Source organism: Octopus sinensis, linkage group LG26 (assembly GCF_006345805.1).
Source record: "Octopus sinensis linkage group LG26, ASM634580v1, whole genome shotgun sequence".
Lineage (NCBI taxonomy): Eukaryota > Metazoa > Mollusca > Cephalopoda > Octopoda > Octopodidae > Octopus > Octopus sinensis.
In genome coordinates, this window is record NC_043022.1 from 3281948 (window position 1) to 3309451 (window position 27504).

The following is a 27504-nucleotide window of genomic DNA, read 5'->3' on the forward strand; positions in this document are numbered from 1 at the left end:
CTAAGAGAAAGCGATTGTATGACGAGGGAAGTTCTTTTGAAGTTACCGTGCATGGGAAGCATTGATGTACATGTGTGTGTGTGTTTGATGGGGTGTGGGAGACAGACAGTATGTTGTGTAAGTGAAGTGCTTCTGTTAGTGTGTGTGAAGAGACAGAGTAATGTGTGAAAGAAAGAGATAACTGAAATGTTTTACTCGGTGTATGTGTATATGTATGTATATTACTTCAAAAGTTCCCGCAAGCCCATATGTAAAAAAAAAAGAAGTTTTTTACGGAAATCGACGGAAAGGTCTACTAGAGACGAAAGATCGCCTGTTCTATTGTCAAAGTAAAAAGAAACTTCGCTTTTCGACTGATTTGAAACGAAAGCCGAAACCCCATAACTTAACTTTTCTCTTCGTCTGAGAAATATTGATTAGAATGGAGGTGAATTGTGTTGAGGTGGGAGGGTGCTAAAAGAAAGGTATATATATACACGAGAGGGGGGAAAAGAATGGGAGTAAGAATGGCAGACGGAGTGAGTTTTTTGAGCGAGGGAAAACGTGTGAAAGAGAGAGACAGAGAGAGAAGTATGAATGAATGAAAGAGAGCGAGTGAGTAAAAGCGGGAGTTTGTGTGTGTGTAAGAGAGAGAGAGAGAGAACAGATAGATATGTATTCGAGGAAGGGGAGGAGAAAAACCAATGAATGTGAGTGAGGGGTATGAGTGGCGGGGGAAGTCAACAATAACAGTGTTAATTTCGCAAATAATGAAGTGATTTCTCGGCCAGGACTAATACTACTAAACTACTACTACAAATAATAATAATAGTACCAATAAGCCCATCCTGTATCGTGTAGTACCCCATCGCCACCAAAGTTACCTTCCTACCTAAACTTACCTGTGAGTATGTTTTAATATCGATCTAATAATCAATTAGATTACTACTTATATGGACTTGGTTTGTTTTAGTATCAGCTTTATTATTATTATTATTAATTTTCTTCACTTAATTCCAAAACTTTTCGCTAGTTTTCCCGTACTTAAGCCAAGTAATTGGCTTTACGGCTATTATCTGGCGTGACATATATATGTGTGTGTGTGTATGTATATATATAGTGTGTGTGTATGTATATATATAGTGTGTGTGTATGTATTTATATAGTGTGTGTGTGTATGTATTTATATAGTGTGTGTGTGTATGTATATATATATAGTGTGTGTGTATGTTTGTGTATGCGTACGTAGTGACTTTGCTAGTTGAATGGTACTTGATTCCAATAATTTATTTCCCTGGTTTTATTATCACTTACGTTTTATTCGAAAGCTGCTATATATATATATATATATATATATATATATATATATATATATATATATTATATATATATACTTTATTCAAAGCAGCAGCATATTACTCTACCACTGGTATTTGAGTACTCTTTTTCCCACCTTGTTTCACATTTATGTGTTTACTCCGGTATATATATATATATATATTATATATATATATATATATATAATATATAATTTGATTTGAAAACCCCACTGGAATGGGAGAAAGCGCTAATAATCCGAATGATATGATCTGAATGATATGATATATATATGTAAAAAATGTAATATATAAATAAATATCTATAAATATGAACCATCCGATCTGATTACCTCATTTTTTCTAATATATATATATATATATATATATATATATATATATATATATATATATATATATATATATATATATATTGTGAAATCGATGCGGTAGTGTTTACTGACGTTCTGACTGGAACTTCGGAGTTACTGTCAATGCTACTCTTGGTAAAGAATAAAGCAGTCTTCATAGATATGTACTCCACAAAATGTAGAGTAATCCTTCAGTTTAATCCAAAATTATTTTTATTATAACTAAGAACAAATGTGTGTGTGTTATTATTATTTATTAGCAACGCACCTTTTTCTATTTTTTTTTTTCATTAAAGCTAAATTATTGATTATATTTACATTAATTAATGTTGGGAGATATCACCTTAATTTGCAATGGAAATACTTTTTTTAAAAAATGAAAGTAGTAAGAAATGTTTTAAGACCCCAAATGTTGAAAAAGTTAATATCATGTTGGAAGAAATACACACATTTGTTTCCAAACTTAATTTCTCTGTGGATGGGAAAAAATTGTTTTGGACAGAAGAAGGGAAAAGTAGAGAGGAGGGGTCACTCTTGGGTTTGTTTCATTTTCACACACGCACGATAAAGAAAACTATATTTTAACAACTTATAAATATTTTCCACCATGAACAATATATATATATACACGCCACATGTACTTTGGACGTTGAGTTTTGTGGTAATTTTCTTCCTTAAAAGCTTCGTTGTCGTGAAAATTAAAGTTAAAGAATTTAAAAGAAACGTGGAAGAAGAATCGCGATGGAGGGTTTGTTCTTCCTCATTTAAGAAATGCATGATTGTCACACAATTCCACCTCAGTCATGTCTTCATACAGACACACACACATACCCAACTGTACTTTATGTAAGTCTATGTCCGATATACCCAACTGTACTTTATGTAAGTCTATGTCCGATATACCGAACTGTACTTTATGTAAGTCTGTGTCCGATATACCCAACTGTACTTTATGTAAGTCTGTGTCCGATATACCCAACTGTACTTTATGTAAGTCTGTGTCCGATGTACCCAACTGTACTTTATGTAAGTCTGTGTCCGATATACCCAACTGTACTTTATGTAAGTCTATGTCCGATATACCCCTTCGTGGATAACAAGCCAAATCGGGAACAACCTTGGTATTTAATATATGTAACAATACAGTTTATAAGTACCACCAGGGTAACACAAAACTTACCAAATGTAGAAATATATCAACGTAGCCCGAAATTATCTAAAATAACACGTGCACACACCCACCTATACTTCGTGTAAGCTTGTGCTCGGTATGACCGGCGTGGACAACCAGTCAAGTCGTGGGTCACCCTGGTAATTAATATATATAACACTACGATTATAAGCGATTTTACATTTGCCACAATATGTACCACCAAGCTTATTGAATATAAGAAAGCTTGTTTTTCCTGAGATATATATTAAACAATACGCTATACAACATACGCAGACGTCAGTACTTCGTGCAATTTTGTGCTCCATATAAACAGGCGTAGATAGCCACCCAAGTCGGGAGCCAGCTTAGTATTTAATATACATGTAATAATACAGTATTGAATATTATCGGAGTACTACAAACTATACTGAATGTAGGAAGCTGTTTTCACTGATATCCATGTGCGTGTGTTGGACAACATATTGTTACACAAGCACACAACCGTACCTACCGCTTATAATATTGTTTTCTTCTATAATTCAAGGCCGCATTATAAACAGCCTTGTAGGCCCCCGGGAAAATCAATGCACTAGGACCTATAGTATTTATTTATTTATGATAGCAAGCTACAACATACATACATTAGAGTCGGGCCCCTACACTTATGAGGTCCACCGGGTCCCTACTCTCACGAGGTCCACCGGATAACAGTCCAGTTTACCCCTATTTTGAAATGCACTGCTAATTCGGTATTTTTTCACAATAATGATTTTTAATTTTGGCACAAGGCCAGCAATTACGGTGGGTGGGGAAAGTCGATTACATCGACCCCAGTGTTCAACTGGTACTTATTTTATCGACCCCCGAAAGGATGAGAAGCAAAGTCAACTTCGGTTGCATTTGAACTCAGAACGTAAAGGCAAACGAAATGTCGCTAAGCATTTTGTCGGGCGAGCAAACGGTTTTACCCAGAATCCCTACTAAATACCACGACTGACCCCCATCCCTTAAATTTATGGGGGCTGCCTTGTTATTTAAAAATCGGTGTGGTTTATAATGTATGATGCACAGTAAAGGATTTGTACATATAGTTTCTCAACAAACCGAGTTCGCGACCCGGCTTCCTTATTATATTCGTGTTAGCTGCCGATAACCGCTTAGCAACAGCATGAACGTCACCTCTTAACATATTCCTTCTCTTGAAGTATCTGACCCTTGAAATACGTGGACCTTTATGTGTGTATTGAGTTCTGTTTATCTTGTTTTCTTCCAAACCTTCATGCACACGCGTATAACAGTAAAAGCCGCTTATTCCCGAGCACGCCGACAATATTGTTATATTCTCTGCTTGATATTATCGACCAGTTATTAATATCTGGAATGACCCATCGCAAAGTGATCACAATAAGCGACTATCACTGTGCGTATGTATGTGAGTGTGTGCCGTGATTTTAGAGTAAGTAATTTAGTGCTTTCTCCATCGAAGAAAAGCAATATTCCTTTTACCTAAAAAGGAAACGGTTAAACAGGACGAATTAATTAGAGAATTTGGGAGGTTTAGTCAAAGACAAACAAGTTTATCCAAATAATTTATTTCCAAATTAATCACCCAGACGGGGAACTATTCTGGAATGTTGTACGTTTCTACCTGCGATGAAACTACGTCTGAATAAAATATATAAAATAAAATTAAATTAAACATATTTTCTTTAATATATGTTTTTTTCTTCTCTACTCTACCGTCCACCCATTGTAAACTTGTCTAAAGGTGTGTTTTTTTTAGTTGTCACACAAGCTCTAAGAATTACGAACTACCGGGTACATAATTGATAAAACGCACCTGAAAAGGTGTGTATATATATGTGTGTGTAAATGTGTATGTGTCTACTTATATATAGACATAGAGACAGACAGACTGACAGAGCTATTGTTGTAATAATCACTCCACAGGTTTGCATTCCATTGCTAACAACCAACAAGCCTACCAGCCAACCAGTAGAATACAGCAATTACTTTTCGTGCAAGAACACGTTTATTTTCATTTCTTGTCCAACTTATGACCTCATTGGCGATGCCAGAGGTTAAAAAAAACCCCTCTAGTGAGTGATCTTCTTCAACGACCCAGTTTCGATTCTAGCAAGGCTGTTCTCGCTCTTCTCTTGACTTACACGTTACTTTTAGCTTATTCGTGTAATATACACGAATGCCAATACATTCCATATTCTTTCTTCTTCGTATATTCTCATCTGTTGTGTTTATATAAGAAAGCAATTTTGGCGAGACAGACAAACAGATGCCTCGAAGCAACTAATCGCGTTGCAGCCTCCCGTCGCTTGACTTTTACGTGTCTGGATGATGCGGGTACGGGTGTGCGGTTATGCGGTTCGTTTCTGAAACACTTGGTTCCGGGTTCGATTATCTCTGTGCCGTAGTACCTCGGGTAACCGTCTTCTAATTGACTAAAGTTTCAGATTTATCGAAGCTTTTGTAGCAATATTATTTTCTTCGTTGCTATCTTTCACTGTTTGAGAAAAGTATTAAGAATGATCTCGTTTGAGATCATTTGAGATAATTCTTTGGTTCTAGTCCTTGTGAGGACTAAACCTCTGACCACACAGAGCATACTCAACCATGTTTCAGTTCGAAAGGCAGGCGACCACCACAAGCGCGTGTTGCATGCGTACATACGTGCTAACGTTTACAAACTCCCAACATCAACGATTGTAAAATAAATCATGTTTATATCTCAAACAGAAGACTTGTTGTCAATCCACTTGTGTTCTATTGTTACTGCGTGGAGGCGCAATGGCCCAGTGGTTCGTAGGATCGCGGTTTCGATTCCCAGACCGGGCTTTGTGAGTGTTTATTGAGCGAAAACACCTAAAAGCTCCACGAGGCTCCGGCAGGGGATGGTGGTGATCCCTGCTGTACTCTTTCGCCACAACTTTCTCTCGCTCTTACTTCCTGTTTCTGTTGTACCTGTATTTCAAAAGGGCCGGCCTTGTCACTCTCTGTGTCACGCTGAATATCCCCGAGAACTACGTTAAGGGTACACGTGTCTGTGGAGTACTCAGCCACTTGCACGTTAATTTCACGAGCAGGCTGTTCCGTTGATTCGGATCAACCGGAACCCTCGTCGTCGTAACCGACGGAGTGCTTCCATCCATTGTTACTGCATGTATTTATGGCTTGTAATAATTCGTTAAGAGTAGAACCACGGGCGATCGTATCTCCCACACGATACGACCGCATGTAATCCTATTTCTTACACTTTCTTCGTCAGTGGAATTTGGTAGATGTGTGTTTGTTCCCTTTCGTACATTTCATTATTGTGTTTACCTGCAACCTCCACGTTGGTTTATCCAGGGGCAGTTGGATGCTCTGCACACACACACACACAGATAGATGAGAGAAAATGGAACGAACGGTATTCTTTATCTAAACAATGCCGTTCATTCCATTTTCTGTTTATTTATATAACCTATACTATGGAATTCCTGACGTGCATGTAGTAAGCGGGAGCATTTCCACTGTATGTTAACATCAGGTAGCCAGTAGCTATGGATGAACTTTGCATAACATTCTGCAAGGTTTTTGTCCAAATTTATTCAACTAATCTCTTATATAAAATCCGTTCTGTTTGTCTGTCTGTGTGCCTTCTAGGATCTCGGGCATCCTCCATCCGATTGCGCTCAAATTTGATATGTAGATACCGACGCTATCAGGGCGTGTATAAGTCTTGGAAAAATTACAAAAATCGATTCCAGGTGAGAATGTGATCGGTAAAGCCGTTTTTGTACTGCTTGAAGGCACGTTTCTTTCCTGCCAAGCTTACTGTTTAAACCATGTTTGTGTTCTCCCAGTCAATAGCCTTATCATTACTGGTACTTTAAATTCTTCGGTTGCATATTTGTGTGAATAAAATCGTTTTTCTTTGGAATAGAAAAAAAGTCTATCTTTTTCTTTTGCTGGTTTCTCACATTTAGGTTAAATCAGTGTTTCTCAAAGGAGAAGCCTATGGGACTATCGGACAAGTTGTTTTGAGAAAATTTGGTTTAAATGTTTGACAACTCAACACCGTCCATTGGACGGGGGTGGGTAGCTTTGCTCGTATATCTCTATATATAAACGGCAGTTTGTCTGTCTGTGTGGCTGTCAGGTTGTACCCTCACCCTGACCACGGCTTTCAACCGATTCTGATGAAACTTGACACACACATAGCCCAATGTCATAATTCAAAACTAACGCAGCGAAAAGTTTGAAAAGCTCCCCCAGTTCTGAAAAAAATCGATAAATTCGACATGGGGTCGAGAATCTAAGCTTTTTATATGCAACACATTTTCTGTCGGGAGATAGCTAGGAACATCGTATACATAGAAGTATTTGAGTGAAGAGAAGACATTGCAACCTACATATGCGCCTTCGTTCCCTAGAGGGAAAGACTAGATTGGGATTAGTCGTTGCCTACTAGGGGCTCTTACATACCCGGGCAACACCGGGCTATGCTGCTAGTATATTATATAATTGTTAAACAAGAATCTTGTTGACTTCAAAGTCACTGTCAACAAGATTCTTGTTTAAGAATAATGAGTTTGTATTCTACAAAAGTATAGTGTAATCCATGGTCCATGGGATTAACGTAAAAACAAACATTTATATATATGTGTGTCACCATCATGAGGTGCATGGCTCAGTGGTTAGAGCGTTGGGCTTACAATCATGAGGTTGTGAGTTCGATTCCTGGACCAGGCTGTGTGTTGTGTTCTTGAGCAAGGCATTTTATTTCATGTTGCTCCAAAGCTGTATCGGTCCCTTTGCTTTTTTTCCCTTGGATAACATCAGTGGCGTGAAGAGGGGAGGCTGGTATACATGGGTGACTGCTGGTTTTTCACAAACTACCTTGCTTAGACTTGTCCCTCGGAGGGTAACTTTCTAAGTGCAACCCATGGTCATTCATGACAGAAGGGGGTCTTTATCCTTTACCATCATCATTTAACATCTGTGTTCCATGCTGGTATGGATTGGTTGGTTGGTTTTACTGGATCAGATGCATTCAAGGACTGCGTCATGCTTCAATGGTTGCTTTAGCATGGTTTCCGCTGCTCAGTGCCCTTCATAATGCTAACCACTTTACAGGGTGTGCTGGGTGCTTTTTCACATGCCACCTGCACTCCCGAAATTACTACACAGCTTTCAGAACTTCTTATCCTGGAGAGGGCAGAGTTAGCTTCATAGTAGGGGACAAGGGAATTCAACTGGGAGAAGAAGGGGAATAATAGTACAGGTTTTTTGCCGAGGACCTGCATAGGTACTCGCATCTAATTGGGGAAGAGGAGAGAAAGAGAAAGAGCTGCAAGAGAGATAATGGCAATGAGGTACCCCAGGGGCCCCACAAGATTCGTGGTGAGTTGAAGAATTGGTTTGCAATTGAAGGAGAATTAAGGGATTGGAAGGCAGACTGTGAAATTGCAGGAAAAAAGGGTGGATGAGCTGGAGGCAATAAGGGGATGCAGAAGGGGTGGGTGGTCAAGTGAATATATTTGTACATATGTATATATGTATGTTGTATGTGTATTTTTTAACGTCTTGTTTTTGTCTTTTATGTTGTATGTCATTTAATGTTTTGCATGTGAGCCCTTGTGGCCAATAAAAGAATAAATTATTATTATTATTATTATTAAGGCTGCATGCTGGGCAAAATACTTGGCAGTATTTCATCTGTCTTTACGTTCCGAGTTCAAATTCCTCCGAGGTCAACTTTGCCTTTCATCCTTTCAGGGTCGATAAATTAAGTACCAGTTATGCACTGGGGTCAATGTTGTGGACTAGTTCCCTTCCCCAAAATTTCAAGTCTTGTGCCGATAGTAGAAAGAATTGTTATAATATATTATTATTATTATTATTTTTATTATTATTATCATTATTATTATTATTATTAAGGCAGCAAGCTGGCAGAATTATTAGCATGCCAGGTAGAATGCTTAGCAGTATTACGTCCATATTTATGTTCAGAGTTCAAATTCCACCAAAGTCAATTTTGTCTTTCATCCTTTGGGGGGTTGATAAGTACTTGTTGAGTATGGGAAACGATGTATCTGTCTTACCCACTTCCTGGAAATTGCTGGCCTTGTGCCAAAATTTGAAACCATTATCATCATTATTCAAGTACTAATGCACTAAACAGAACAGGAGGAGATACGTGGGATGGAGGGTTGCTGAAGAGGTTACAGGTGCGTGACGAAAGATTTCCAGACAATGGACATAAGATAAAATAACAATAAAAATTCTGAAATAAAGAAGGAATATATAATACATGCAAGTGTTTATTTTGCAAAATAAAATGACCAGGAGTGGCTGTGTGGTAAGTAGCTTGCTAACCAACCACATGGTTCCGGGTTCAGTCCCACTGCGTGGCACCTTGGGCAAGTGTCTTCTGCTATAGCCCCAGGCCGACCAATGCCTTGTGAGTGGATTTGGTAGACGGAAACTGAAAGAAGCCTGTCGTATATATGTATATATATATATATGTGTGTGTGTGTATATGTTTGTGTGTCTGTGTTTGTCCCCCTAGCATTGCTTGACAACCGATGCTGGTGTGTTTACGTCCCCGTCACTTAGCGGTTCGGCAAAAGCGACCGATGGAATTAGTACTAGGCGGTGTTCCAGCATGGCCGCAGTCAAATGACTGAAACAAGTAAAAGAGTAAAGTAAAGAGAGTATCCCAAAATATTGGGTTGGGGAATGAGCATTTTTTTCCAAATTTTTCATTTTTATTTGTTTATTTGAATTGACTATGTATGTGTGTCGAGGCACATGGCCTAGTGGTTAGAGCAGTGGACTCGCGGTCGAGGGATCACTGGTTCGAATCTCAGACTGGGCAATGTGTGTGTTTATGAGTGAAACACCTCGGCTCCACGCGGCTCCGGCAGAAGGTAATAATGAACTTATGCTGACTCTTTTGCCACAACTTTCTCTCACCTGCGACAGACCAGTGTCCCGTCCAGGTGGGGAACCTATATGCCAAGGTAACCGGAGAACCAGCCCTAACGAGCCAGGCATGGCTCGAGAAAGAGCAAATATGTGTGTGTGTGTTTGTTGTTGTTGTTATGTATGTATGTCCTAGAGGTCTAAATTCCCATTTTTGAAGCGCGGAAACCAGTAATTCAAAGAGGTCCAGCCTTGTCACATTCTGTGTCACACTGAATCTCCCTAGACCTACATTAAGGGTATATGTGTCTGTGGAGTACTCAGCCACTTGCACATTAGTTTCACAAGCAGGATGTTCTGTTGATCAAATCAACTGGAACCCTTTGTCGTCATAACCAATGGAGTGCCAATTTCACATGCACAGTATTTACTCTTGACCAGGGTCTCTATGGCCTTTGGGGGCTCCATATAAGATTCATCATCATCATCATCATCGTTTAATGTCCACTTTCCATGCTAGCCTGGGTTGGGTGATTTGATTGAGGATTAGCGAACCAGATGGCTGCACCAAGCTTCAATCTGATCTGGCAGGGTTTCTACAGCTGGATGCCCTTCCTAATGCCAACCACTCCAAGAGTGTAGTGGGTGCTTTTTCATGCCAGTCTTGCGGTACTGGCAATGGCCACGCTCAAATGGTATTTTTTATGTGCCACCTGCACAGGAGCCAGTCCACTGACAATGACCTCGCTCAAATGTTTTTTCACGTGCCACTGGCACAAGTGCCAGTAAGTCGAGAATTTATGTGCAATAATAAATTGCTTATACTCCAGAAATACACAAAATATTTTAACGACTTTTCTTATACAATTCCTAATAATATTTAATTACCAAAATATAATGGGATTTTCTTAAACACTCAATGGCTTTTGGGGTCTGAGTAAAATAGGGATCAAAGGGGTCCATAGGTGAAAAAGGGTTGAGAATGACTGATTAAAGGTAGCTGTGACCTCTTCTCTCTCCTCATACACACAAAATATTTTCTTTAGATCATTGGTTCTCAACTAGGGTTCATATGACCCCAGAGTGGGACGGGGTGCATGTAAGATTTTTGCTGTTAAAATTTATGTCCAACAAGGCAGCGAGCTGGATGAAATGCTTTGTGGTATTTCGTCTGCCGCTACGTTCTGAGTTCAAATTCCGCCGAGGTCGACTTTGCCTTTCATTCTTTTGGGGTCGATTAAATAAGTACCAGTTACGCACTGGGGTCGATATAATCAACTTAATCTGTTTGTCTGTCCTTGTTTGTCCTCTCTGTATTTAGCCCCTTGTGGGTAGTAAAGAAATAGGTATTTCGTCTGTCTTCACGTTCTGAGTTCAAATTCTACCGAGGTCGACTTTGCCTTTCATCCTTTCAGGGTTGATAATTTAAGAACCAGTTGTGTACTGGGGTCGATCTAATCAATTGGCCCCGTCTCCAAACATTTCAGGCTTTGTGCCTAGAGTAGGAAAAAAAAAAGAAAAAATTCATGTCCAACAAATTGGTTAATGCTTCTACAGTTCATAAAATATTTTGACATTTTTTTATACAATTCCTTATATTTAATAATAAATATATAATGAGGTTTTTTTAAATATTGAATTGCTTATGAGGGACCTTCCAAGTAAAATAGAAATGAAAGGGGGTCCATCATCACCATCATCATCGCTATCATCATCATCATACATCTGTTTTCAAGCTGGCGTAAGTTTGACGGTTTGGCGTAAGTTTGACGGTTTGGCGTAAGTGTGACGGTTTGACAGGAGCTGTTCAGCCGGAAAGCTGTCCAGACTCCAATTGTCTGCTTTGACATGGTTTCTACAGCTGGGTGCCCTTCCTAATGCCGACCACCTCACAGAGAGTATTTGGTGCTTTATATGCGCCACTGGCATTGGTGCATTTACGCAGCACAGCTCCAGCTGATGAAGTTAGCCTCTGACTACCTCCCCTTCACACACACACTCACACTCGGAGTGTTTACTCTGACGAGTGAGGTTAGCAGTCTTCATACCATCCCTACACACCGTCCTTTACTCTCTCCGTCCATGGCCATTCCAGTGGCCAGCCAAGTAAACATCCTCTCAACTCCGCTCACTTGTCCAACCACTTTTGTTCTGTTTCGTCAGCTGCAACTTCTTTTCTCGTTTTCATTAAGTATCGTCATTAAGTTATTAATTGCACGTGTCTTTGGAGTTCCCTGGCTGTGGGTGTGTGTGGTGGGGGGTCGGATTAGCGTGTAATCTGTGTTTTTCTGTAATTGTAATTAAGGAATGTGTGTGTGTTTTTATGTATATGTTTGTGTGTGTGTGTGTGTGTTTGTTGTGTGTGTGTGTGTTTGTATGATGTATGTGTGTGTTTGTATGTTGTGTGTGTGTGTGTGTTTGTATGTTGTGTGTGTGTGTTTGTATGTTGTGTGTGTGTGTGTGTTTGTATGTTGTGTGTGTGTGTGTGTTTGTATGTGTGTGTGTGTGTTTGTATGTTGTGTGTGTGTGTGTGTGTTTGTATGTTGTGTGTGTGTATGTGCTTGTATGTGCTTGTATGTTGTGTGTGTGTTGTTTGTATGTTGTGTGTGTTTGTATGTTATGTGTGTATGTGTGTGACGAATTATGAGCATTTGTGATTTGATTGCAAAAGTAGTCAATTTATTCGACGAAAACCCTTCAAAGCAGTGCCCCAGCATGGCCACAGTCCAATGAGGGGAAACAAGTAAATGTTGTGCAGAGTTTGCTGTGTGATTCAGAAGTTTTCTTTGCAACTCCCTGGCTTCAGGTTCAATCCTACTGTACAGGACCTTAACGCTGGTGCAACCAGGGCCTTCTGAATGGATTTGGTTGATGGAAACAGAAAGAAGCTTGTGTGTGTGTGAGAGAGAGAGAGAGAAAGAGACCTTGTTTTGACATGACAGGTAAGTTATAATAAACAAGTGTTATGATCATACAAGCTATCTCTTTCATTAAACTGTCACATAAAATAAGGTCAAATTTTATGTGTGTGTGTGTTTGTGCGTGTGTGTGTGTGTGTATGTGTATATATATATGCGTGTATGTATCATTGTAATGAAAGCCTTGTCTGTTTTTTAAGGCTCAATAAAACAATCCAAAAAACAATATCCAATGTGCTTAATCTCTTCTCTCTCTATATAAACGGCAGTTTGTCTGTGTGTCTGTCAGGTTGTGCCCTCACCCTGACCACGGCTTTCAACCGATTCTGATGAAACTTGACACACACATAGCCCAATGTCATAATTCAAAACTAACGCAGCGAAAATTTTGAAAAGTTCCCCCAGTTCTGAAAAAAATCGATAAATTCGACATGGGGTCGAGAATCAGAAACACAAACCACAGACTGTCTAGGTGACGCAACTCGACCTTTTTAACTCACAAAAAAATTTACCATAATTTTTTTCCCATTTTTTTGCTATTTTTTGGCTATAACTCTCTAAAAATGCTTTATAGTTATTTCCCTTACAAACCCGAGCAACGCCGGGCGATACTGCTAGTTGTTTAATATAGGTCCCAGTTCTTTTCTCTGACCCTTTCCCATCTGTCAATGAGATTTTTAATATCACATTCATAACATTCCCCAGGGTGAGAAGTGAAAAAGGAAATTAACTCTTTTATGACTTCTGCTCTTGAAGCAAGTCTTAATCCACTCAAATGATTTTGTAATCTTCTAAGGAGATGGTAATCTGTAGATGCAAGATCTAGAGAATATGGTGGATTAGGCATAATTTCTCTGGCATATTTTACTTGGAGATCTTTGGTCTTTTGTGCAGTATCAGGTCTAGCGTTATCACGATGAAAGATGATTCTCTTTCTGTCTGTTAACCCTTTCGTTACCAACCCGGCTGAAACTGGCTCTGGCTCTGTAGTACAAATGTCTTGTTTTCATAAGTTTTGAGTTAAAATCTTCCACCAAACCTTAGTCACAATTTATGGTCCTAACACAAGCTGAATGATAACTAAGTTATTTTACTAAATTCTTTTAACATCCGTTCTCCATGCTAGCATGGGTTGGACGGTTCGACCGGGGATCTGGGAAGCCAGAAGGCTGCACCAGGCTCCAGATAAGACTGGAGCCTGCTGCAGCCTCTGGCTTCCCAGACCTCCGGTCGAACCGTCCAACCCATGCTAGCATGGAGAATGGACGTTAAACGATGATGATGATTTAAAGTAATTGAAAAAAATACAGAGCATCTCAAAATGAATACAGTAACAAAAGGGTTAATAATGGATGTCTTTGTTGCAAAACTGCTTTCAAATGTGTTGGCTGCTGGCAATATACATCGCCTGGTCTTCTTTGATGATCATCTGGCAGTCACGATGAATTATTCCACACATATCTCACTATACACTCTGAAGAATCTTCCTTGGATGTGGGTCACATCTGGGCTGCTGACCTTCCTCTTCACCATGACTGAGCCACTGATGTTTTCACTCTTTACTCTTTTACTCTTTTACCTGTTTCAGTCATTTGACCGCGGCCATGCTGGAGCACCGCCTTTAGTCGAGCAAATCGACCCCGGGACTTATTCTTTTGTAAGCCCAGTACTTATCCTATCGGTCTCTTTTGCCGAACTCTAAGTGACAGGGACATAAACACACCAGCATCGATTGTCAAGCAATGCTAGGGGGACAAACACACACACGCATATATATATACATATATACGACGGACTTCTTTCAGTTTCCGTCTACCAAATCCACTCACAAGGCTTTGGTCGGCCCGAGGCTATAGCAGAAGACACTTGCCCAAGATGCTACGCGGTGGGACTGAACCCGGAACCATGTGGTTAGTAAGCAAACTACTTACCACACAGCCACTCCTGAGCCACTGATGTTTTCATTTAAAATTATGGCAAAATATCCATTATTCTTCTACAGAAATGTCTCTTTTGCAGCTCACAAGATTGCCGTGATGCACTGCAGTCAGCAAGTTGTTTGCGATTGCCTGCAGACCCCTTTTCCAACCTTTGACTCTTTACTAAGCCTTTTAAATTCACAATGAATGGTGGCATGGTTCACACTGAAGCCTGTGCTTAATTCCCAAACCGTAATAGTCAAGATTGCTTCAACAATGGCTTCCAATGCATCAGGATCCAACCCTCTTGGGGGCCCTTCTATTGATTCAACCTCCAGGCCGAAGTCCCTGTTTCTGAATTATGAAAACCATCTTCTACATGTTCTTTCAGTCTCTACGCCAGTGGTTCCCTACCTTTTTGTTTTCAATGAGTTTTCTCACAGACCCCTTTTAATATGCTTATTCTTCTCTGTGTGTGTGTGTGTGTGTGTATGTATATATATATATATATAGGCGAGCTGGCAGAAATGTTAGCACGCCGGGCGAAATGCTTTGTGGTATTTCATCCGCCGCTGTGTCCTGAGTTCAAATTCCGCCGAGGTCGACTTTGCCTTTCATCCTTTCGGAGTCGATAAATTAGGTACCAGTTACACACTGGGGTCAATGTAATCGACTTAATCCGTTTGTCTGTCCTTGTTTGTCCCCTCTGTGTTTAGCCCCTTGTGGCTAGTAAAGAAATATATATATATATTTTTGTAATGAGATAAAAAAACAAAGTTGAGTAGATTTTAGAACATTTATAGATAGATGGTCTTACAGCTATTTCCAGGATATTTATTACTTCCCTTCATCGGATACGGTGTGAGAGGATGGTTAAGTAATAGTTAATTTAGATAAGATACAAAATAGATGCGAGATGTGGAGGAAAGAAAATAGATGTGAGATATGTCAGAATATTGTATTTGTAGATCCATTTTTTTTAGACAAAATGGTATACATATAAAATTCCAATATTTTATGAGTAAAATCCAACAGTATTTAAAATTGATCATCCCAGGTATATATATATATGTGTGTGTGAAACTCTGAATTTAGTTCACGAACCCCCAGTATTACTTTTGTGGACCACTAGGGGTCTGCAGATCCCAGGTTGGGAACCACTGCTCTATGCTGTCACCATAAGCGTTTTGGAGTGATTTTTCTGCTACACTTTCACTATTTCCCTTTTTAAAATGCATGAGGACCAATGTGACGAATATGTTCTTTGCTTGGCATGAACATGGGGCCAACACAACAACTTCAGTTTTGATAAAACTTGCAAGAAAATGATATATTAATGATTTCATCAAATTTCAAATAGAATTAATCTAAATATATATTTATTTGGAAAAAAACAACAACAAAAAGACAGACAGAACTTTTGTCACAACCTGATATAGATCTATGTATGTTGTGTGTATGTATGTATATATATATATATATATATATATATATATATATATATATATATATATATATATACTTTATTTAAAGCAGCAGAAAATTCAACAAAACCTGTTACTCTGAGTTTCACGTTCGCGTTCGGCAGACAGTTTTTGCTAGAATTCTAGCAAAAACTGTCCGACGAACAGGAACGTGAACTCAGAGTACAGGTTTTGTTGAATTTTCTGCTGCTTTAAATAAAGCATATTACTCTACCATTGGTATTTGAGTACTCTTTTTTCCACCTTGTTTCACATTTACGTGTTTACTCCGGTATATTTTATTTATATTTATATATATATATATATATATATATATATATTTATATACACACACACATATATGTGTGTGTATATATGTGTGTGTGTGTGTGTGTCTCTATTCAAAGGGAATATGTAGGTACAGGTCTGTGTATGGGTGTCAGTATCGTTATGACGACCAAGTATGAATGCAAACAGTAAATCTAATCTCTGCTTTTGCAAACACAACAGAAATATCTGATTTGATTGCTGTCTTGTACATTGTGCTGTAGCAAAGGTTTTGGGTGTGTATGTTTAGCATGGCTTTGTGTTGTGCAAATGGGTGTTACAAGATAAACAAGCACTCTCTCTCTCTCTCTCTTTCCCTCTTATGGTGATAGCCATGTATCTCCTCCACTGCAAGACACTTACTTCTGTCCTTCTAACCATTCATCACCTGGCACAATGTCACCTTCCTCAATACTACTCGCTCTGTCAACTGAGGCAGGAGGGTCTTGTTTTGCAAGCTATTTAGTCACCTTGCTGGTACAGGTGCACCTGAAAAGCACCCAGTACACTCGATAAAGTGATAGGTGTTAGAAAAGGGTTTTTAGAGCTGTAGAAATCATGATAAAGAAGACAATTTGAGCCTGGCACAGCTTCCAGCCTGGCCACCACCTGTCAAACTGTCCAACCCAAGTCAGCGAAGAAAATAGATGTTAAATGATGATGATGGTAAAAAGCACCCATGCTGGTGTCACATAAGTAGTGTTTGTGCTAGTGCCATGAAAAAAATCACCTGTGCAGGTGCCGCATAAAAAGCACCTGTGCAGGTGTTACATAAGCAGTGCTTGTGCTAGTGCCAGGGAAATAAGCACCTGTGCAGGTGTCATGTGAAAAGCACCTGTGCAGGTGTCACGTGAAAAGCACCTGTGCAGGTGTCACATGAAAAGCACCTGTGCAGGTGTCACATGAAAAGCACCTCTACAGGTGTCACATGAAAAGCACCTCTACAGGTGTCACATGAAAATCACCTGTGTAGGTGTCGCATGAAAATCACCTGTGCTGGTGCCACGTAAACAGCATCTCTGCTAGTGCCTTGAAAAGAAAGCACCTGTACAGGTGTCACGTAAAAAGCACCAACGCTGGTGTCACATAAGCACTTGTGCTGATGCCACGTAAAAAGCACTTAGTACATTCTGTAAAGTGGGTGGCATTTGGAAGGGTACCTGGCTGCAGAAGCCAAGCCAAGACTGATGGTAGGGCTCAGTATAGTATTCCGACTTGCCAGCTCCTGTCAAACGATCCTACCTGTGCTAGCATGGAAAACGGGCGTTTAATAATGGTGGTGATGATGATGATGCTATAAACCTTGTAAAAACCAGAGAATTTTGTGCAGACTCATGACTGAAGGAAAAAGTTGATCATAGAAGAATTTATTTTCAACTAAAAAGACAGATAAAAGCAAAAGAAAACTAAATGTACCATTGTATGGTAAGTGTGAAAGGCCAGATCTGGTTAGTTTGAGCATAAAGCAAAATATTTGGATTGGATATGATTGGTTAAAATGCTAAACCGTTTTTAAATCCGCTTTGGCCCACCAAGACGGAAATTTCAATAAATGTTCTTTTTTTTTTTTGTTCTTCTTCCCAGATAAATGAACTGACGGAGAAGAAGTGTGAAATCGAAAGAAAGATCCATGTATTAACGGAAGAAAGGGATTCGTACGCCTGTAGCTTGGAAGAATCTCAAGAGAGAATTTTGATGCTAGAGAAGCAGAAACTAGAACAAGAATTACATGTAAGCATTGATATATACTCTTTTACTCTTTTACTTGTTTCAGTCATTTGACTGCGGCCATGCTGGAGCACCGCCTTTAGTCGAGCAAATCGACCCCGGGTCTTATTCTTTGTAAGCCCAGTACTTATTTTATCGGTCTCTTTAGCCTAACCGCTAAGTGACGGGGACGTAAACACACCAGCATCGATTGTCAGGCAATGCTAGAGGGACAAACACAGACACACAAACATATACACACACACATATATACATACATATATACGACAGGCTTCTTTCAGTTTCTGTCTACCAAATCCACTCACAAGGCATTGGTCAGCCCGGGGCTATAGCAGAAGACACTTGCCCAAGATGCCACGCAGTGGGACTGAACCCGCAACCATGTGGTTGGTTAGCAAACTACTCACCACACAGCCACTCGTGATCACTCATCTGTGAAGGCACGTGGCTTAGTGGTTAAGGTGTCCAGCTCATGATCATAGGTTCAATTCCTGGTAGCATGTTGTGTCTCTGAGAAAGACACTTTTGTAAAGCGGTCTTTTGCCAATGTTGTATTTGTCTTTTGACGACAGTTGTCGCTCTGACACTTATTGTTATATTCTGAAGTCTTCGATGGAATAGTTCTATCTGGCACTGTTTGACGCCCCACTTGTAAGGTGTTATTATCCAGGTGCATGGCTCAGTGGTTAGAGCGTCGAGCTTACGATCGTGAGGTTGTGAACTCGAATCCAGGACCGGGCTGCGTGTTGTGTTCTTGAGCAAGACACTTTATTTCACGTTGTTCCAGTTCACTCAGCTGTAGAAATGAGTTGTGATGTCACGGGTGCCAAGCTGTATCGGCCCCTTTGCTTTTCCCTTGGGTAACACTGGTGGCGTGGAGAGGGGAGGCTGGTATGCATGGGCGACTACTGGTCTTCCATAAAACCACTTTGCCCAGACTTGTGACTAGGAGGGTAACTTTCTAGGTGCAATCCCATGGTCAGTGTCGTGACCGAAGGGGGTCACAGATCCCAGATATTTAAGAGATGAGGAATTATGTACATTATTAACATTTGATGGATGTTTGTCCTCATTTTGTTTGTTGTTAACACAACATTTTGGCTGATATACCATCCAGCCTTCATCAGGTGTCTTGAGGAAATTTCAAACCTGGGTTCTCATTCCTAATAATAATAATAATAATAACAACAACAACATTGAAAAATACCTTAGGAATGAGAACCCAGGTTCAAAATCTCCCCAAGTCATCTGAAACATTGTGTTAACAAGATGAGGACAAATATATATGTATGCATGGTTGGTCAAAGGTCACCCAACAGTAAATCAAAATTCCATAAATACTCTGTAATTCTGTATTGACTCGAATGGAAGAATGGTATCGCTCAAGAAGGACTTCTGTTTGACCAATTTTCATTATGTTTCATATTTAGATGCTTTTATTAAATTCATTCAGTTATTAAAACATAAATAAATCTTGGAATTAAACAGTTTTGACTTACTGTCTGGTGTCTTTTGGCCAACCCTGTATGTATATATATATATATACACACACACATGCACACACATCATGAGCATTTACATGATTTCTGTCTACTAAATTCACTCATAAGGCTTTTTGTCAGCCTGGGGTTGTAGTAAAAATTGCTTCCCAAGGTGCCCACACAGTGGGACAAGGTTGTAAAGCAAGCCTCTTAGCCATACAGCTGGCCTTCAATGATTGAAATGTTTTGAGATTTTTTGAAATTCTTTAATAAAATATTTCTAAATAAATTTTTAAATTTAAATAAACTTTTCAAATATCAAATTATTTTTAAAAACAAAAATAATTATCTAATTAAAAAAATTTTTTTTTTATCAAAACCAAAATCCCACTCAGATCCGTAACCAAGGTCGAGAAATCTACGAACTTCAGGAGGTGAACCACCAACTCCAGGCCCAGATCGAAAATTTGTCTCAACGAACATCATACGGCAACACAGGTCCACCTAGTCAAACCCTCTTCAATGAACTGTCGGGTCTTTCGGTCGACAGTGACAAAGAACCAGCTGTCCTATCGGTGCAGGTAGGAACCAGATTTCTATCATTGGATCCCTTGGATCTCTTGTTGTTGTTGATATTGTTTAGCAAGGCCTGATCATGCAATCGTATGGTGAAGGCATTCCAATCATGACCATCCAGCGTTTTTGTTTCTTTTTTTACAGCTTCATATATTCCCGACTACATTATCTGCTCTTTCCCTTTTTTTCTTCTCATTAACCCTTTTGATATCAACTCACCAGGGACCACCCTTGGTCCTGTGATACAAACTTCTGTTTTAAAGTGAGCTAAATTAAAACCTTCCCCCAAAATTCCATGTTAATTTATATTCCAAATACCAATTTAATAATGGCAAAGTTATTTTACTAATCATCATCATCATCATCCAGTGTTTTAAATCCGGGTTTTGTCCTCGTTAAAGGGGGTGGCTGGATCTACCTTAATGCCATAGCCACTGCCCTCACACCATCTCACCTAGTCTTGAGCGTCCTCCGTTATTCTGAAGAAACAAAGGCAGTCTATTTCAAGAGAAATATTGTAACTAAAGGTTTAACCCTTTAGTGTTCAGATTATTCTATCAAACATAATGCTTATTGATTCCCATTGATTTGAATTAATCATGCATTATCTCATATCTTCAAGATCTTGATGGTGTAATTACTTAATGTAGAATAACATTGTGGGGTAGGTGTGAGAGTCTGGATCTGGTCAGTTTGAACATAAAACAGATTAAATATTTTGGCCGGATATGGCCGGTTTAAATACTAAAGGGTTAAAAACATCAGGGTGTGGTTTGAGGGAGATTTGACTGCTATTTCTAACAAGCCGTTTCCACAGAGGGGATTTCTTATTAGTCTTTTCAGCTGTTGTTGTTTAACCCCAAATCAACAGATTCCCGGGTGGGTCATAGGGGTAGAGTTCTCAGGCACCTCCTCCATAGGGTCCTTACACTTTCAGGATGGATTCCCAAGCATTGACCAAGTGGGACCCATCTCAGTCATTGTCTCTCCCTAAATCTTCTGATGGTTGCCTTGGCTTGTAGAATCCTTTTTTGCAATTGTTTCCCTGAGACATTTTAATCACATGTCCATAGGCGCAGGAGTGGCTGTGTGGTAAGTAGCTTGCTAACCAACCACATGGTTCCGGGTTCAGTCCCACTGCGTGGCATCTTGGGCAAGTGTCTTCTGCTATAGCCCCGGGCCGGCCAATGCCTTGTGAGTGGATTTGGTAGACGGAAACTGAAAGAAGCCTGTCGTATATATGTATATATATATATATATATATATATATATATATGCGTTTGTGTGTCTGTGTTTGTCCCCCTAGCATTGCTTGACAACCGATGCTGGTGTGTTTACGTCTCCGTAACTTAGCGGTTTGGCAAAAAGAGACCGATAGAATAAGTACTGGGCTTACAAAGAATAAGTCCCAGGGTCGATTTGCTCGACTAAAGGCGGTGCTCCAGCATGGCCGCAGTCAAATGACTGAAACAAGTAAAAGAGTAAAAGAGTAAAGAGAGTGTCAGAACTATGATCCCTCAATGCGGAGAAGTAGCAGTTTGATCTGGAGGGTCTCCCTGATCTCCAAGCTATGCACCCTGTCAAGTAACAGTGGAGGAACCCTATTTTGGTTGCCTGCATTTGCAACCATATTCTTTAGGTCCCTACTTAACAGTCATAACGATGGGTAAGGATAGGCATGAGAACCAAATTGAAAACAATGAGTTTAGCTCTTTTAACAACTTCTCCTCCTCTGGGAATCAGGGCCAGATTAAGACCCATCGAGGCCCTAAGCACTTAGAAGATTTTGGTGCCCCCCCATAAAAGATTATGTTATTCAAAATATAAACAATAACAAACCATAAAATAAATTTTTATTTTTCAAAACGAAACAAAACAGTAAGAAAGGAAAATAATGTTTATTTTTGTATTTTTTCCACTTTATTTATATTTAAACTAGCAGTATCGCCCGGCGTTGCTCGGGTTTGTAAGGGAAATAACTATATAAGCATTTTTAGGGAGTTATAGCCAAAAATTAGCAAAAAAAATGCATTAAAAATGGAAAAAAAAATTATGGTAAATTTTTTTAAAAATCGTTGACTCGTCGTAGACATTTTTAGAGAGTTACTTCCCTTATATAATAGAGAAAAAATGCATTAAAATGGAAAAAAAATGATGGTAATTTTTTTTTTAAATCGTAGACTCATCGTAGACGCGCACTAATACCCAGAAGGGCTCGATATGTCTCACGACTATAAGATACCCGGTTTTGGTTACTCTGAACCGCAAAATATGGGAGTAGTTAGGAATCTAAATCGTAGGAGACAGACAGCACACACAACCTCACTTTTATATATAAAGATTGTTTCCTGCTACTTTTTTGAATTGCAAAGTCTTTAATCAGATCCTCAAAAGTAATCTTAGGTAACACATCTGCTTCTATACTTAGCAGAGATAAAGGCATCCCAAATATTATTTTAGCAAATTTAAAGTGATTTCTTTTGTGCCGTAAATCTTTTACCATTTCTGTGTGCCCCCCCCCCACCTTGATGTCCTAAGCACGTGCTAATTCTGCTAAATGGTTAATCCAGTGCTACTGGGAATTGAATACTGGAACTGTACTAACATTTGCAATTCTAGCATCCAATACAGCCCCCTGCTTCCCATCACTCAGGAATATGGCCCCTGAGATACTTAAACTTCTCAACTTTATAAATATATATATATACTCTTTTACTCTTTTCAGTCATTTGACTGCGGCCATGCTGGAGCACCGCCTTTAGTCGAGCAAATCGACCCTGGGACTTATTCTTTATAAACCCAGTACTTATTCTATCGGTCTCTTTTGCCGAACCGCTAAGTGACGGGGACGTAAGCGCACCAGCATCGGTTGTCAAGCAATGCTAGGGGGACAAACACAGACACACAAACACACACACACATACATATATATACATATATACGACAGGCTTCTTTCAGTTTCCGTCTACCAAATCCACTCACAAGGCATTGGTCGGGACTGAACCCGGAACCATGTGGTTGGTTAGCAAGCTACTTATCACACAGCCACTCCTGTGCCTATATATATATATATAATATATATATATATATATATATTATATATATATATATATATATGTGTGTATAATATAGCTGACAGATTAAAATTAATCAAAGGACATACTAAGTATGTCTACCTGCTGGAAATAACAGTCAAAATTCTTATTTAAATCAGCTATGTAATGCTTTTTTGGGGCTTGCAGTCACCTATATTATTAATTCTTATACTATCATTTTTAATTGTTACGCTAGATAATAACAGAGTCAATAATATCTTTGCAAATATTTTTCTCCTGAATCATTTGCTCCTTATTCAAATTATATATATGTATATGATATAATATGTGGTGGCGCAATGGCCCAGTGGTTAGGGCAGCGGACTCGCGGTTTCGATTCCCAGACCGGGCGTTGTGAGTGTATATTGAGCGAAAACACCTAAAGCTCCATGAGGCTCCGGCAGGGGGTGGTGGCAATCCCTGCTGTACTCTTTCGCCAAAACTTTCTCTCACTCTTTCTTCTGTTGGCCTACTCACTTAGCCAGCAGGGTGGCGTCATTCGAAGGCTAAAACAATGCGAACGCATTGTGACCAGCGATGTGTAGCAACATCTGATGGTCTGGTCGGTCACGTGATGACACGTGATATGATATAATATAGTGTTATGTATGATGCTGGTGCCACATAAAAAGCACACTCTGTAAAGTGGTTGGCCTTAGGAAGGGCGTCTGGCTGTAGAAACCATGCCTAAACAGAGAACTGGAGCCCGGTTCAGTTCTCTGGCTTGTCAGTTCCTGTCAAAACCATCCAGCCCATTCCAGCATGGAAAATGGACACTAAATAAGGATGATGATAATGTATGTATATTATACATGTATGTATGTATGCATGTATGAATGAAGTTAAGCAAGACAAAACTTTAAAGTCACTATCAACCTTTTCCTTGTAGAAATTTAATAAATATGCAGGAGTTGGCTGTGTGGTAAGTAGCTTGCTTACCAACCACACGGTTCTGGGTTCAGTCCTACTGTGTGGTATCTTGGGCAAGTGTCTTCTACTATAGCCTCGGGCCAACCAAAGCCTTGTGAGTGGATTTGGTAGACGGAAACTGAAAGAGATCTGTCGTGTGTATGTGTGTATATATATATATATATATGTATGTATGTATGTATATGTGTGTGCATGATTGTGTGTCTGTGTTTGTCCCTAAACCATCACTTGACAACCCACGTTGGTGAGTTTGCGTCCCCATAACTTAGCGGTTCGGCAAAAGAGACCAATAGAATAAATACTAGGCTTACAAAGAATAAGTCCCGGGGTCGATTTTTTTTGACTAAAGGCGGTGCTCCAGCATGGCTGCAAACAAGTAAAAGAATAAAAGAATGCACTCAACTAAAAAATATTGAGTTTAATGTTAAATTGTTTTTATAAGTTGACATAAAAAAAAGCCACACACACACACACATATCCACACACAACCACACACGCACACTCACGTTCGCACACACACTCGTGTGCACACACACACAGCTACAGCTCTTGGGGTGGGACTAGTAAAAAATATAACAAGAGAGACAAGATTTAGAATCTGATTCACCCCCTAAACCCTAAACCCTTGCATATTTCGTTGTGTTGACTTAAAAGGCTCCATTATAAACATTCCCAAAATGTTTTCTTAGGATTTAAAATTTTGAAACGACTTTTAAAGGAAGTTTTTATTTTAGAGGAAGCGGAGACAGAAAACGGAATGGGTCTTGTGTTTCTTGTTTCGTATATCGGTCGGTAGGATTCCACAAATCTGGGTCAAATCATTGAATACACACACCCATATACACATACTCAAGAAAACTACACAAATGCATAATGCGTGTGTGTGTGTGTGTGTGTGAATTTTTCCTGAAGATGTGTGAAGTGTTTAATGTGAATTTGCTATTGCTGCTGTCTCCTGATTTGTTGCTGATAGAATATCGAAATGTTTACTATTGCAGCGTGGAAGGTGTTTATAAGGCATTTGAGAAACACACAAAAAAAAAACGGTAGATTCACTTCAACATTTAACATTTAATTTGTCAAAATATTTTCGTCACTTTGAAACCGCGACGGAGTTTTGTCAGTGAACAGGTCGCGGTCTCAAAGCGACGAAAATATTTTGACAAATTAAATGTTAAATGTTGAAGTGAATCTAACGGTTTTTGTGTGTTTCTTAAATGGCTTACAAACACCTTCCACGCTGCAATTGTTTTTGTTTCAATGAATATTTGTTTCAATTCACGGAGATGTACTTGCATAGCAAGTGACCTGATCTGAGATCGTGTGCTGAAACAAAAACAATTGCAGCGTGGAAGGTGTTTATATGCCATTTAAAAACATACAAAAACCGTTAGGTTCATTTCAACATTTAAATTTAATTTGTCAAAATATTTTCGTCGCTTTGAGATCGCGACAGAGTTTTGTCAGTGAACAGGTCACGATCTCAAAGCGACGAAAATATTTTGACAAATTAAATTTAAATGTTGAAGTGAATCTAACGGCTTTTGTGTGTTTCTTAAATGGCTTATAAACACCTTCCATGCTGCAATTGTTTTCGTTCCGGCACACAATCTCAGTTCAGGTCACTTGCTGTGCAAGTACATCTCCGTAATGTTTACAAGTGATTGGAGAGGAATTTTGTCATTTAGGAAGACAGACAGTAGCTGAGAGTCAGTCTCTGTCCTGTTGCAGAGTTTGAGTCCCAAAGATGACCCCTATACTCACCAAGTTCTCCTAGCTCTCTCCTCTTTTCATTAATCAACTCTAATCTTCAGAAGCATGCTACAATATGTCCCCTCTCCCAGAGAAGGGCAACCTCTGACCCCTGCCAATTATTGCCCCATGTCTCTCGATTCTAATATCTCTGAGATAATGGAGACAGAGATTATAAATAACATCCTCCTTCGTTTGTCAGTGTAGAAAGTAAAGACCCCCTTCGGTCACGGATGACTGTGGGGTTGCACCTAGAAAGTTCCTCTCCGAGGCACAAATCTGTGCAAGGTTGTTCATAGAAGAGCAGCAATGTAGGGAACTATTTCAGCTCCCTACATTGTGTATTCAAATTCTTCCAGGGTCAGCTCTGCCCTTTATCCTTTCTCAGATGGATAAATAATGCAACAGTCGCGTACAGTCGTGTATTCTTCACTTCTTCCCAATATTTCTGTCTGTCCCTCTTTCCTGAAGATGTCAGTTGTGTTCCATCCAGGAAAGAGCCCAACTCTAAATGGATGGAAGCACTCCGTCGGTTACGACGACGAGGGTTCCGGTTGATCCAAATCAACGGAACAGCCTGCTCGTGAAATTAACGTGTAAGTGGCTGAGCACTCCACAGACATGTGTACCCTTAACGTAGTTCTCGGGGATATTCAGCGTGACACAGAGAGTGACAAGGCCGGCCCTTTTGAAATACAGGTATAACAGAAACAGGAAGTAAGAGTGAGAGAAAGTTGTGATGAAGGAGTACAGCAGGGATCACCACCATCCCCTGTCGGAGCCTCGTGGAGCTTTTAGGTGTTTTCGCTCAATAAACACTCACAACGCCCGGTCTGGGAATCGAAACCGCGATCCTATGACCGCGAGTCCGCTGCCCTAACCACTGGGCCATTGCGCCTCCACCCAACTCTAAAACCACTGGGTTTAAAAAGTGCCCAAGACATCCATATGTCACCATGACATCCTTATGACCCTGTGCATAATTTAGGGCTTGTGGTATGGCATAAGTCATTTCTGTGACTACGGTTGTGTAAGAACAGATCCAAAGAGTTGTTCAAACGACATAGAACAACAACCAATCATATCAAGTTATGTGATACTTCGTGAGACATTCCTACAATACATTAGAAGAGATAGGAACTATGTCACAACTTGACATTAAATGTCCCTATAGCTAGCTAGCTGTCTGTCTATCTATCTAGCTGTGCCTGTCTATCTAGCTGTCTGTCTATCTATCTCTCTATCTATTTATCTATCTACCTATCTAGCTGCCTGTCTATCTATCTATCTACCTATCTAGCTGCCTGTCTGTCTATCTCTCTCTCTATCTCTATCTATCTCTCTATCTGTTTGTCTGTCTGTCTATCTCTCTCTCTCTCTCTATCTATCTCTCTATCTGTTTGTCTGTCTGTCTATCTCTCTCTATCTCTATCTATCTCTCTATCTGTCTGTCTGTCTGTCTATCTAGCTGCCTGTCTGTCTATCTCTCTATCTGTCTGTCTGTCTATCTAGCTGTCTGTCTGTCTATCTATCTATCTATCTATATATATATATATATATATATATATA

General features: G+C 39.6%; 1 protein-coding gene across 5 annotated transcripts in view; it reads left to right on the forward strand.

Moving 5' to 3' along the window:
• The window catches only part of LOC115224812 (RUS family member 1), a 319904-nt gene that overhangs the window by 154301 nt on the left and 138099 nt on the right, over positions 1 to 27504 (forward strand). For all 5 annotated transcript variants that reach the window (XR_005003888.1, XM_036513521.1, XM_036513517.1 and 2 more), the window contains 2 exons: positions 17958 to 18104; positions 19978 to 20163. Coding sequence is in view for 4 of the 5 variants with exons in the window: in XM_036513521.1 (XP_036369414.1) it covers positions 17958 to 18104; positions 19978 to 20163 (333 nt within the window). In the remaining variant the exon portion in view is untranslated. The remainder of the gene's footprint in view (positions 1 to 17957; positions 18105 to 19977; positions 20164 to 27504) is intronic.